The following is a 12,828-nucleotide window of genomic DNA, read 5'->3' on the forward strand; positions in this document are numbered from 1 at the left end:
AGAAACATCATCCTCTTCAATCTCGAGCTGTTCTCGAGGTTACCCTAGACTATCCATGTGATATGCAGAAGGCGTCCATATGAGATCTTCTTCAGAAGAGTCTTCAGCCCCTGTGGTCACCCAGAAAAAGGCAAGGAAGAGACGACTTGAGCTTTAATAGGTAACCATGTAATTTTAAGCGGCTTCATCATCCCCTGCATTGTTTTGCAACCGACTAACTACTAACTAGTATGGTGACTAACAAGTTTCTAGATGCCAAGCAGCTTGGATGGCATGTACTTCAAGTTGTTACGGATTTGCTGAGGGAAAGAGAAGAGAAACAATCCATATATAGGCATACGTATCGATGAATACACTGTTCAACGGCTCGCAGAACTCTCAGCTTCTCCCCGTCTTCACAGCCCAATGAACTCTTACAACATCCCCAACTCTTGGTCTCATCTTCCTCATGCATTCCAAGTCGTCATCGCCTAAGCATTCTTCTTAGCCATGGTATTCAACGCGCTTCCATTCTTGAACCACTCAATCTGACCCTCGTTGAAAGTATGCGAGAGCTTGCATTCCCAGGCCTTACCGTCCTTAGGATGAACTCTCATTGTTAGTGGCTTGCCAACTGCTAGCTCAGTGCACATAATATCGACTTTGTCGTCTGGGTTAATCTTGTCGTAATCGGCGGGATCTGAGAAGGTCAACGGGAGCATGCCTTGCTTCTTCAAATTCGTTTCGTGCTGTCGCGTGTTAGCAAACAATTCAGGCTGACCAGGGGGATAGTCATGCGCTTACAATGCGGGCGAAACTTCGGGTGATAATAGCCAGACCACCAAGATGCCTTGGCTCAAGAGCAGCATGTTCTCGCGAGCTACCCTCACCATAATTCCAGTCACCAATGACAACCCACTTGATACCATGCTTCTTATATTCTCGGGCGGTGGCAGGAACGGCGTCGACCTCGCCGGTCTGAAAGTTCCTGACTTTGTTGGCTTCGCCATTTTCGGCGTTAATGGCACCGATCAACATGTTGTTGGAGATGTTATCCAGATGCCCACGGTACTTGAGCCATGGGCCAGCCATTGAAATATGATCCGTTGTCGTCTTGCCTTGCGCTTTGATCAGGATCGGGATATCCAGCGCATCCTTGCCATCCCACGACTGGAAAGGTTCGAGTATTTGCAATCTATCGCTGGAAGGGGACACTTTTACTTCAACCGTGTTGCGGTCTGCCGGTGGGGCTTGGTAGGTATCACGGCCAGGATCATATCCACGAGCAGGAAGTCCATCGCCAGTGGGCGCCGAGAGCATAAATTCCTTGCCATCTTTGTCCTTCAAAGGATCTGTCAGAGGATTGAACTTCAACGTGCCAGCCAGTGTCATCGCAACGACGAGATCAGGTGAGGTAACGAAGGCATGTGTAGCGGGATTGGCATCATTTCGGCCGGTAAAGTTTCGGTTGTAGGAGGAAATGATTGAATTGGCCTCTCCTTTCTTCACATCTCGACGATCCCATTGTCCAATGCAGGGCCCGCAGGCATTTGCAAGAATGATACCTCCAAATTCCTCAAGCGTCTTGAGTTGGCCGTCTCGTTCGATTGTGGCCCGGATTTGCTCTGATCCTGGTGTGACTGTGAAGACAGACTTGGCCTTCACACCATGGTTCATCGCATCGGTGGCGATTGATGCAGCGCGAGACATATCCTCATACGATGAGTTGGTGCAAGAACCAATCAGTCCTACTTTGAGTTCCTCTGGCCACTTGTTGGCCTCCACAGCGTCCTTGAATTGCGAGATAGGTGTTGCAAGGTCGGGCGTGAAGGGACCATTGATATGAGGCTCAAGCTCAGACAAATTGAGCTCAATAAGTTGGTCATACTCGGCACCCTCGTCTTCATGAAGCTCAGAGTTGTACTCGCGCGCGAAGTCTCCAATCGCTTGACGCTTCGTGGCCTTCAGATAGTCGTACATACGATCATTGTACGGGAAAAGCGAAGTTGTTGCACCGATTTCGGCTCCCATGTTGCAGATCGTTCCCATACCAGTGCAGGAAAGGGAGGAAACACCAGGACCATGGTACTCAATGATGGCGCCAGTGCCACCCTTGACGGTAAGGATACCGGCAACCTTTAAGATGATATCTATAGCACGTTAGAAACAGGACTTGCCTCCGCCTGCTAAGGGCAAAATCACCTTTAGGTGCAGTCCAGCCAGACAATTCACCAGTAAGTTTTACACCGATCACTTTCGGGGCTTTCAACTCCCAGGGCAGATTTGCCATGACATCGACAGCATCAGCTCCACCGACACCGATGGCAGCCATTCCAAGTCCACCAGCGTTGGGTGTATGCGAGTCAGTGCCAATCATTAAGCCACCTGGAAATGCATAATTCTCGAGAACGATTTGATGAATGATACCAGATCCAGGCCTCCAGAATCCAATATTATATTTTGCGCACGAAGAAGACAAGAAGTCGTAGACTTCCTTGTTGATCTCTTGTGCCCTCGCCAGGTCCTTGTCCCCTCCAATTTGCGCTTCAATAAGATGATCGCAGTGAACAGTCGTAGGGGTCGCTACGGATGGCATGCCAGCCGACATGAATTGCAAAATAGCCATTTGAGCTGTTGCATCTTGACAGGCCACACGATCTGGTCGGAGTTTGAGATATGAGACACCCCGCTCGATATCTTGCCCGTGCGGATCGTCCAAATGTGAGTATAGGATTTTTTCTGCATATGTGAGAGGTCGGTTCAGGCGGCCACGGACTATCGAAAGGTTCTCGGACATTTTCCTTGAATCGGGTCAGAAAATGCTATCGCAAGCACCTCATGCTCAAGGGGAAAGGGTTCGAGGACTGCAGTGTAGCGACGGGCAGACTCAGGTACAGGAGATCTGCCTAGGGATGTCTTACTTGTAATTGATGTAGTTGCCCTGTGTTTGTAGACCAGGTTAGTTAACTATTTTCAAAGTCACTGTTACTGTAGCTGGTGAAGGACTTTTATACTTCCAGCACGACCGCTTACCTTCTCCCAATTGCTCATTTCCACCTTTTTATCGAGTGGAGCATCGCGGACTGTGGCCAGAGCACGAGTATGAGGAATCTTTTGGATGTCGTGAGCATGGCTATTGATGCTAAAGGGCTGTCCACTTACAGCTCGAGCCCTTACGCCCTACACGATATGTCAGCCATGGTCAAAATCAGACGACGAAGGGAAATCATGGCCATCAACTGCGTGGAGTGGCCCAGGGGTACGAGCAAATCGTTATCTGATCAGCAAAGGCGGAGCTTAGGGGAAGCTTACCAGGGAGCACACTCGGCCGACAGACCTTGTTGAAAACATGATGGCGGCGATATTGAAGCTTCAGAATGTGTCCAGAGGTTGGCAAGTCCCTCAGCTTGCCAGAGATTTAGGTATCGACAGAGGGTGGAGAAGTTGTGGGTGTAGTGTAGATACGTGATTGTGAGGGAGAAGGACGGCTTGGTCGCTCCCAGCGCCCGAAACTGGGTGGAGGCAACTGGACCTTGAGAATCTGAAGAGAACGTACTTAATTGATAATAGCTAAGCTAAATTCGATAACTCTCTTATCCTACTACGCAGTCTTTGCTCTAAACCGCGTAATTAATTGTATGCTAGGCATTAGCCATTCCGGCGCACTGGGATTGCTACTCAGTGGTTTGCACATGGGCGACAGCCAGTGTGAGAGCTCCCATTACTGTGCAATACTACGGTATAAGGCATAAGTATTGTTAGCTTCAAGCTAGAAATTCTGTATTTTACATAGCTTGAGGAAGTTCCACTTTACTGAAACGACGTTGAGTCTGTATGGTTCATAGAACAGAGCCAATCACCATGATTAATGAGGGGTCAAGACTTACGATAGCTCCGGAGGATGCCAGACCCTTGTATCAAATACTAGCTATCACTAGCTCATACTAACAATACTTATGCCTCCTACCGTAGTAGGGGATACTCATCACAACACCAACTATCGACGGTCCTCAAAATCTAGAAGTAGTACAATCGTTCACTCATGAGATGCCATGCAGAGAATCAAAACCCAAGGACGCCATATGTCTGCATGATCAAGCTTAGACTCCCGCGGAACGAACACAGTTGAAGCAGCGTTGTTTTTGGCACATGCTCCCCCTCCAAAGGTTCTGCCCTCGGCCTGCTCCTTCAACTTCCCCGCACACGCCACACTGCGTTGATCACCTGCCAAGGCCACTCTAAATCATTTACGTAGTATTATTTTTCTCTCACAAGTTGATCAAGCAGCAGTCCATAGGATAGAGTTGGATTTGAGCCTCCTCAAATATGGGCAGCATTCGACGAAGCAAGACGAAGCGCAGGACCAGGTACACCCAACCATTCCTTGCCAGGGTGCCTCTCTTAATACGCTTGAACAGAGACCTCGATCAGGTGAAAGCTGACATTGCCTCCTCGAAGCACCTTGCTCGATATCAATCCACCAAAGCAGCCGAAGATTTACCTGGGTTGGGACAATGGTACTGCATTGAATGCGCAAAGTGGTTCGAAGGAGAGCACAACCTGGTGGCCCACCGCAAAGGGAAGAACCACAAGCGACGGTTAGGGTTCTGCGATAAAAGCTCGTTGACCTGAGGCTGACTCCTGCGTTTCAGCGCGCGATTCTTGAAAGAAGAGGCTCATACGCAAAAGGCTGCTGAAGCGGCGGTAGGTTTGACTAGGGAGGATAGATCCTACGCAGACCAAACCATGGACATTGAAGAGGAGCCTCAAACCAAAGATTGAACGGCGCAATAAAGGTTTTGTGAAATGATCGAGACAAGTTCAGCCCAGAGGATTGTAGTCCTTATTTCTGGTCAAGTCTTAGCGCAAGAAACGCACAGGCTAGTGTACGTCTACGGAAGAAGAGCTGAGCCAACAGGTTCTCAATGGAAACACCTGCGACATATAGGGCTTGTTCTGAGCAGCTCAGGAGGAGGCCTTGTAGGTTGATACGGCGATCGGCAGACAGAGGATGCCTTCACAGGTCGGCCGAGGCCCTTGCTTCTGCTGCAGTGGAGGCATTTCTCGTGCTGTCAGAGGGAGAGAAGAGAGCCATGAGCTTCTCATAAGTGTACCACTACAAGAAGTGAGCATGTGGGAAGAAACAGGGAAGTATTGAAAGAGAACCTGTATCGCATTCACAAAAAATGCACGCACGCTACACACGGTCAACCCGCGATAAAATGCTACTAATCCCTCGCTCTTGAAGATGCTTCTCGCCAATTTAAGAGAGCTATTTCTGGATGCTTGACATCGTGGTTCTTGTTTATCTTCCCAGCCTTCAGCCTGGATACGGGTTTTGATCACGTCAAGCGGGTAGATGGAAGCCCACGTGATGATGCCAGCGACTCCACCACTGACCAAGACATCGATACCTGCTGTATCCAATTCAGGAGCAGTACGATGGTATGCAAAGAGCCGTCTGCAAAGCTCATACGAAGCGAAATAGAAACCGTACCCTACTGAATCTCGAACGCTGGTTATAGCACCTGCCAGATACAGTCCTCGTACGCCATGTTCTCGCCAAACATGTTTAAAGATGGTCAATGAATTGGTCTTAGTTCCGGCGTGAAGTTGTGTACGACATTTGATTAGTTCTGAAGGAGCAGACACGATCCAGCTAGCGATACCTCCGGTAGCCCCAGCAATCCATACTGTGTGTAGACCGACGCCGTGCAAGTGCGTAGGATCTGTGATAGACGGATCAAGTCTTCTCAAGGATCGATTGTAGGTCATGAAAAGCAGTGAATTGAGAGCACCATATGCTAGGATAGGAGCTGCCGCACCTGCTCAAGGAATACACTCAATCAGACCCCAAAACGTAGGAAGAAGTCAGAACGATACAACATGCCTTTGAGCAAAGCAGTAGCGTTTCTAAGCTTCGATGCATGTGAAAAGGGGATCGAGACATGGCGGCCAGCTTGTAAGTGAATCTTGACAACATCGAGTGGGTTGCCCACCGAGATGCTTACGGCACCACTGATATAGCCAGCCCAGAAGTCCGATGACATCTCAATATGTAATGTAAGACTATTCCTCTATGAGTTGATGGCCATGGGTCTAGTAAAGTGGACTTGATTTGTGCTAACAGCTTTGAGATCGAGGCAATCGTTCTTCTGGACGAGCCTAAGCCAGAGCTATGATCAAAAATCAACACTGTTATGGGAGAGGTGGTGGAGATACATTAGCGGACAACTCTAGCCAGATAGAACTCACATCGAAGAGAAGATTTTGATACGGAGTACTGGTTGGGATTGTGATTGAAAGTACGGTCACGTGATGACGCGTCTCTTGGCACATCTCCGACGCGTCTCCTCGATTTGCCACAATACTCTCTGGTTGTGTAGTATTCATAAGCGCGGCTCCTCGCATGCCTACTGAGCACTGCTTTACGAAATGTAGGTCTGCTTGGTGAAGCTTTTGAGCAATTGCTAAGATCCTCTAGGATACGACCCAAGGTTGCCTGTATCGAAGCTGGAAAAGAGAACATCCCGCCATCGAAAGCAACTAGGCTGAGTGGTGGTTCTACAAATTCGCTGGACCGCCTGATAAAACCTTTCAAGTGTCCTGGGTCATCTACAGTCTCTCGAACATCAGAAAAGCCAGCAAGGAAGCGGCGGAAAGTCAACTATGCAAATGCAGACGGGGAGGCGGAGGATGGGGACAAGCCATGGACAAATGAAGATCGCCTTGCTCTTGCAAACCGAGAGGCAAACCGATTTCCTATATTTCAGGTCAAGGACAAAGAGTCAACCTTTCGAGCGCGATTTGCTGTCCCCATGGTCAACAAGAATGCGGGAGGTTACAATTCTTCTGGACCGTCCCGGTCCTTGGGCATGAGGACTGGCGCATCATTTATTGTCAAACCACTGCATGACCCAAGCGGGGAATTCGCAATTGTCCTGTACGACCCGACCGTCGACGGTAAACCTAACACTGGTCCGGGGGATGTCGGGGTCGGGGCCAAAGAGAAAGAAAAGGCAGTTCTAGATGTCCCGTTGATGCACAAGACTCTAGCCGATATTCTGGGCCTCAAGAAGAAAGTTGAAGAACGAGCGAAGGTGCCAGTAGTGATTGATCCCAAGCTGGCAAAAGTTCTCCGGCCACATCAAGTAGAGGGTGTGAGGTTCCTATACCGGTGCACGACAGGTCTGATCGATGAGAATGCTCATGGATGTATCATGGCAGACGAGATGGGACTGGGTAAAACGTTACAATGTATCGCCTTGATGTGGACATTGTTGAAGCAATCACCGGATGCAGGAAAGACAACGATTCAGAAATGTGTTATCGCTTGTCCTTCGAGCTTGGTCCGAAATTGGGCCAACGAGCTTGTGAAATGGCTTGGTCCAGATGCTGTCACACCGTTTGCTATTGATGGAAAAGCATCTAAAGCAGAATTAACGTCGCAACTGAGACAATGGGCAATCGCGTCAGGACGAGCAGTTACTAGGCCAGTACTGATCGTGTCGTATGAGACTTTGAGACTCAACGCCAATGAATTGGCTGATACTAAGATTGGACTTTTGCTTTGCGATGAAGGTCATCGGTTGAAAAATGGGGAAAGTCTGACCTTTACGGCTCTCAACGCTTTGAAGGTAGACCGTCGTGTCATCCTTTCAGGAACTCCTATCCAGAATGATCTGACAGAGTATTATTCGCTCATCACTTTTGCCAACCCCAATTATCTGGGATCCCAGAACGACTTCCGCAAGAAGTTCGAGTTACCCATCCTCCGTGGACGAGATGCGGCAGGTTCTGACGCAGATCGGCAGAGAGGGAACGAGGCCACTGCGGAGCTACTACGGTTGGTGAACAAGTTCATCATTCGCAGAACGAATGACATTCTTTCGAAGTACCTACCCGTCAAATACGAGCATGTCGTCTTTTGTAAGATGGCTCCCTTTCAGCTTGACTTGTACAACCACTTCATCCACAGCCCTGACATCAAGAGCCTCCTCCGAGGCAAGGGCAGCCAGCCATTGAAGGCAATTGGCATTTTGAAGAAACTGTGCAACCATCCTGACCTGCTCGATCTCGCAACTGATCTTCCCGGTAGCGAAAAGTATTGGCCGGATGATTATGTTCCCAAAGACTCTCGAGGCCGCGATCGTGATGTGAAGCCGTGGTATTCGGGCAAGATGCAAGTTCTAGATCGCATGTTAGCACGGATAAGACAAGACACCAATGACAAAATTGTCTTGATCAGCAATTACACGCAAACGCTTGATGTCTTTGAAAGGCTGTGTAGGTCAAGAGCCTATGGCTGTCTCCGCCTTGATGGCACCATGAATGTCAGCAAGAGACAGAAGCTTGTCGACAAGTTCAACAATCCCGAAGGTGAGGAATTCGTCTTCCTCCTTAGCAGCAAGGCTGGTGGGTGTGGGCTGAATTTGATTGGTGCCAACCGACTCGTGCTTTTTGATCCTGACTGGAATCCAGCAGCGGATCAACAGGCATTGGCTCGAGTTTGGCGTGATGGACAAAAGAAAGACTGTTTCGTCTACCGATTCATGGGCACAGGAACGATCGAGGAGAAGATTTTCCAACGACAATCTCACAAGCAGGCACTGTCATCCTGCGTGGTCGATTCGGCTGAAGATGTAGAGCGGCATTTCACACTGGACTCGTTGCGAGAGCTGTTCCAATTCAAGCCGGACACCACGAGCGATACTCACGATACGTTCAAATGCAAGAGATGTCGGCCAGATGGAACTCAGCACATCAAAGCGCCGGCTATGCTGTACGGTGACACCAGCACCTGGAACCACTTTGTCAACTCAGGAGGGGAATGTGGGCCCTTGTCGAAGATACAGGATCTGCTGCTCAGACAGGAGACTACAGAGGACGCGGTGAGCGCTGTCTTCCAATATATAAGCCATTGAGGAGGATGTTGTAGCTTGAGACTCGCGATTACAACAATACAGATGACGCTTGCTGCTGTTGTTGGAGACCTGTCAGAGCTCGTAGTTCGCAATGCAATGACCAGTCATAGACCGCAAAGCAAGTCTTCGATCTGACATCTCGAACATGATCAAGACTGACAATGTAATATATCATGTCCCACATCCCATGCTGTTACCCTGAAACCGTAGCGTAGTACGGAGTCGGGCCCCAAAAGTAGTGCAAATACGCAAATATTAGCGTCAGAGACTACTCTAGACTAGCTGCTCTAGCACTTATACTAATTTGTATGGAACTTAGAACAGGATTACTCCTCCTTGCTCTTAACGCTAGATACTCTTTATCATCGCTATTCTTACGCTCAATTGCTTGGTATTGAGTTTTTCTATTGATAGATTGCAGTTTTGAGAGCTTGCGCTTGACTCTAGTACCTGTCTTGCTGCGTTTGAAGCCCTGAACGCCCTCTTTGTACTTATTACCCCTCTTAAGAAAAGAGAAGGAGGAGGAGGAGGAGGAGGAGGAGGAGGAGGAGGTTCTGCAGCTATGAATTCGCTATCAATATCAGTGTAGAGCTCAACTGTTATAGGTAGCTCTTAGGGCCTACCAGGCTGCCATACAAATTAGTGTGTGTACTAGGTCTAAACTAAGCAGCGCCAGTGAGGCTCTAATATTAGCGTATTTGCACTACTTTTGGGGTACGACTCCGTACTCCGTATTGTACCGCCTATTTTTCAGCAGCCTTGCACGGAAACATTTGCCGGAGCCGCGGAAGCGACTGGTGCTTTCAAGCATTGTACCACGCGACTGCAGCTTTGATTACTCTCAAGCGCATAAGCTCATTGACGGCGTGTCATTGAGTTGGGACGTGTACTACGTAAAGGTAAAGGTGTGCCACAGCCTCGATCCATCCCAACGTACTTGTTGCTGAATCACCACGCTACCCAATGCTCAACCGGCCAGACGATTTCATTTTTGATAGGGCACGATATGAGCGCCACCGATAACAATAGACTACAATGGACCCAGCCGTGCAAAGATTGCTGACAGACAAGCTTTACGACAAGAGAAAACAGGGGGCTCTCGAGTAAGCGCTTCCCATCCACCACGCTTCCAGAAAACAATGTCGGTTGAGTATGACGCAGGTTAGAACGCCTGGTCCGTGAAGCAGTCGCGGGGAAAGAGTACGAGCGGATCCGAAAGATTGTGGAACAGCTTTGTCACGAGTATGCCTATGCGGTGCATCAGCCACACGCCAGGAATGGCGGATTGATTGGTCTTGCTGCCGCCTCCATTGCCTTGGGCTCTGTTGGTCTACTCTCTTCGCCTTCTCACTTTTGTCTTTTCTGATATATGCTCTTGACAGGAAGAGGTTGCCCGCTATCTGCATGAGATCGTACCACCAGTACTCGCATGCTTTACTGATCAGGATGCCCGGGTACGATATTATGCTTGTGAAAGCATGTACAATATCGCCAAGGTGGCAAAGGGGGAGATTCTGGTCTTCTTCAATGACATCTTCGACGCGCTGTGCAAGGTGTGACTCTCGCGCTTGACTACAGATGGACTTGGCTGATTTATACACAGCTCGCAGCAGACTCAGAGCTTTCTGTGAAAAATGGTGCGGAACTTCTGGACCGCCTGGTTAAGGATATAGTTGCCGAATCCGCTGCCTCATACGTCTCCGTCCTAGAGTACAATGAGAAACGTGCTGGAGGAGATGGTCTCGATCCCGAGACATCAAGCGCTGATCTGCCCATGGCATTCTCTTTAGCCAAGTTTATCCCACTTCTGCAGGAGCGCATCCATGTCATCAATCCGTTCACTCGCACATTTCTAGTCTCGTGGCTGACGCTTTTGGACACCATCCCCGATCTCGAATTGGTCTATTACCTTCCAGACTTTCTCGGTGGGCTCTTCCGCTTTCTCAGCGATCCCAATCGCGACGTCTATGTTGCAACCCAGGGTCTGCTGGAAAGATTCCTCACCGAGATCAAGAAGATTGCGAAAATCAAACGTGGGATTGAAGAGAGCCGAAGGAGTCGAAACAGTGACCGTGCAAAGGGATCCCCAGAGAGTCCTGCAGGCAGCGGACCGACTGGTGATAGTGCTTCGGCCGATAATGCTATTGAAGATTCGGATTCAGAGACTGCTCGGGAACTCCGCAGCGATCAAGAAGGAGATTGGATTCCTGGTCAGGATGTGCAAATTGATTACAGTAGGATATTGGAAACTCTTCTTCAATTTGTGGATACCACCACGCGGTCGAATACTGATCCCCCAAGATCGGACGGTGTCAGTCGAGAAAAGGAACAAGAGATCGGCATTGTTGCTCTTCGATGGATTGACAGCTTTTTCGAAATCAGCCCAGAGGATATTCTACAATTCGTCCCTCCACTTCTCTCGCAAGTATTACCAGCCCTGTCCGCACATTCAGATCAAGTCCGGACAACAGCAAGTCGAGTCAACAGATCATTGATGGATTATATAGTGACCTTGCAAGACAGCACCACTTCGGACGACAAGCTAATGCCACCACCTTCCACCGTCCCTATCAACTTTACCAAGACTACCGACTTACCCGATCGAAGAGCATCAGCGCCAACCATCAAACCGCTCACTGCCTCCACAGAATCGCTTGAAAGAACAAAGAGCCAAGCGGGAGAATCGACGCTGAAGAGCAGCAATCCTCCAAGTCCTCCAGCCAAAGCCGATCTCGATTATGCTGCTGCTGTCAATGCATTGACGCTGCAGTTTCTCAATGAACACGAGGCGACACGGGTCGCGGCTTTGGGTTGGCTCATCATGCTGCATAGAAAGGCACCCCGAAAAGTATTAGCATTCAATGATGGGACCTTTCCAGCACTGCTTAAAACCCTTTCCGATCCCGCAGAGGCGGTTGTCACTCGAGACCTTCAGCTGCTATCGCAGATATCCCGAAACAGTGAAGATGGATATTTCACGTCCTTCATGGTCAACCTTCTCCAGCTCTTCTCCACCGATCGAAAATTACTCGAGATCCGGGGCAACCTGATCATCCGACAGCTCTGCATGAATCTTGTACCAGAGCGCATATACCGAACCCTCGCCGAGTGCTTGGAAAAGGATGAAGACATCGAATTTACCAGCATCATGGTGCAGAACCTCAACAACAATCTCATCACCGCACCGGAGTTGGCTGATCTGCGGAAAAGACTCCGCAATCTTGAGACCAAGGACGGGCAGATGTTCTTCGTCGCACTATTCAAATCGTGGTGCCAGAACGCTGTAGCCACCTTCTCCCTCTGTCTGCTCGCCCAAGCCTATGAGCAGGCGTATCACCTGCTCCAGATCTTTGCTGAGCTGGAAATGACCGTCAATATGCTGATTCAAATTGACAAACTTGTCCAGCTGTTGGAGTCACCTGTCTTTACCTGTTCGTCCAGCCTCTGTTTACATATTATTACGTGTTGGACATGTTTCAGCTAACGCTTTCTTCTGCAGACCTCCGCCTGCAACTTCTCGAACCAGACCGCTACCCCTACCTCTATAAGTGCCTGTATGGACTTCTCATGCTTCTGCCCCAATCTTCCGCCTTCGCAGCCCTCAAGAATCGTCTGAATTCTGTTTCCGCCATCGGCCTCCTCCATACACCAGCGGCATCCTCGTTCGGTGCAGGTGGAGCGCGATCATCGTAGGTCACACTTAACCCTCCATTGTGTTGCTCCTCTGCCCGCCTATCACGCAGCGTAAAAGCGCTAATCCCTCCCCTGCACACAGCATAATGCCGTCCAACCTCAATCACCCACCCGGCCTAACATCCACCTCCAGCACCCCTAACATCCCCGGCTCCCTAACCTCCTCCAGCACCTCCGCCCCCAACAACCCCACAGCCCCAACCCTCGCATCCGCCGGCGGTGGAGGGGGCGC

At 49.6% G+C, this 12,828-nt stretch overlaps 4 protein-coding genes across 4 annotated transcripts in view; 3 read left to right on the plus strand and 1 right to left on the minus strand.

The window, feature by feature from the left end:
- Nucleotides 1–470: 470 nt before the first annotated feature.
- On the minus strand, nucleotides 471–3,330 carry EPUS_05025 (Aconitate hydratase; the record flags this gene model as incomplete). Its single annotated transcript, XM_007803189.1, has 6 exons — nucleotides 471–728; nucleotides 784–2,129; nucleotides 2,182–2,780; nucleotides 2,901–2,920; nucleotides 3,013–3,159; nucleotides 3,292–3,330. 6 exons carry the CDS (start codon nucleotides 3,328–3,330, stop codon nucleotides 471–473), a joined length of 2,409 nt encoding a protein of 802 aa, XP_007801380.1.
- Nucleotides 3,331–4,305: 975 nt separating this feature from the next.
- EPUS_05026 (uncharacterized protein) lies at nucleotides 4,306–4,761 on the plus strand (the record flags this gene model as incomplete). The annotated part of the gene is made up of 3 exons (XM_007803190.1): nucleotides 4,306–4,346; nucleotides 4,398–4,577; nucleotides 4,632–4,761. 3 exons carry the CDS (start codon nucleotides 4,306–4,308, stop codon nucleotides 4,759–4,761), a joined length of 351 nt encoding a protein of 116 aa, XP_007801381.1.
- A 1,166-nt stretch (nucleotides 4,762–5,927) lies between these two features.
- On the plus strand, nucleotides 5,928–8,903 carry EPUS_05027 (DNA repair protein rhp54; the record flags this gene model as incomplete). Its single annotated transcript, XM_007803191.1, has 2 exons — nucleotides 5,928–5,941; nucleotides 6,464–8,903. 2 exons carry the CDS (start codon nucleotides 5,928–5,930, stop codon nucleotides 8,901–8,903), a joined length of 2,454 nt encoding a protein of 817 aa, XP_007801382.1.
- A 1,035-nt stretch (nucleotides 8,904–9,938) lies between these two features.
- EPUS_05028 (uncharacterized protein) overlaps nucleotides 9,939–12,828 on the plus strand; it is a gene marked incomplete at both ends in the record, with an annotated part of 3,509 nt that continues 619 nt past the window's right edge. The window contains 6 exons of the mRNA XM_007803192.1: nucleotides 9,939–10,006; nucleotides 10,065–10,227; nucleotides 10,286–10,456; nucleotides 10,507–12,334; nucleotides 12,403–12,592; nucleotides 12,679–12,815. Of these exons, the coding sequence (XP_007801383.1) occupies nucleotides 9,939–10,006; nucleotides 10,065–10,227; nucleotides 10,286–10,456; nucleotides 10,507–12,334; nucleotides 12,403–12,592; nucleotides 12,679–12,815 (2,557 nt within the window). The remainder of the gene's footprint in view (nucleotides 10,007–10,064; nucleotides 10,228–10,285; nucleotides 10,457–10,506; nucleotides 12,335–12,402; nucleotides 12,593–12,678; nucleotides 12,816–12,828) is intronic.

This window comes from Endocarpon pusillum (assembly GCF_000464535.1).
Source record: "Endocarpon pusillum Z07020 unplaced genomic scaffold scaffold2052, whole genome shotgun sequence".
NCBI classification, from domain to species: domain Eukaryota; kingdom Fungi; phylum Ascomycota; class Eurotiomycetes; order Verrucariales; family Verrucariaceae; genus Endocarpon; species Endocarpon pusillum.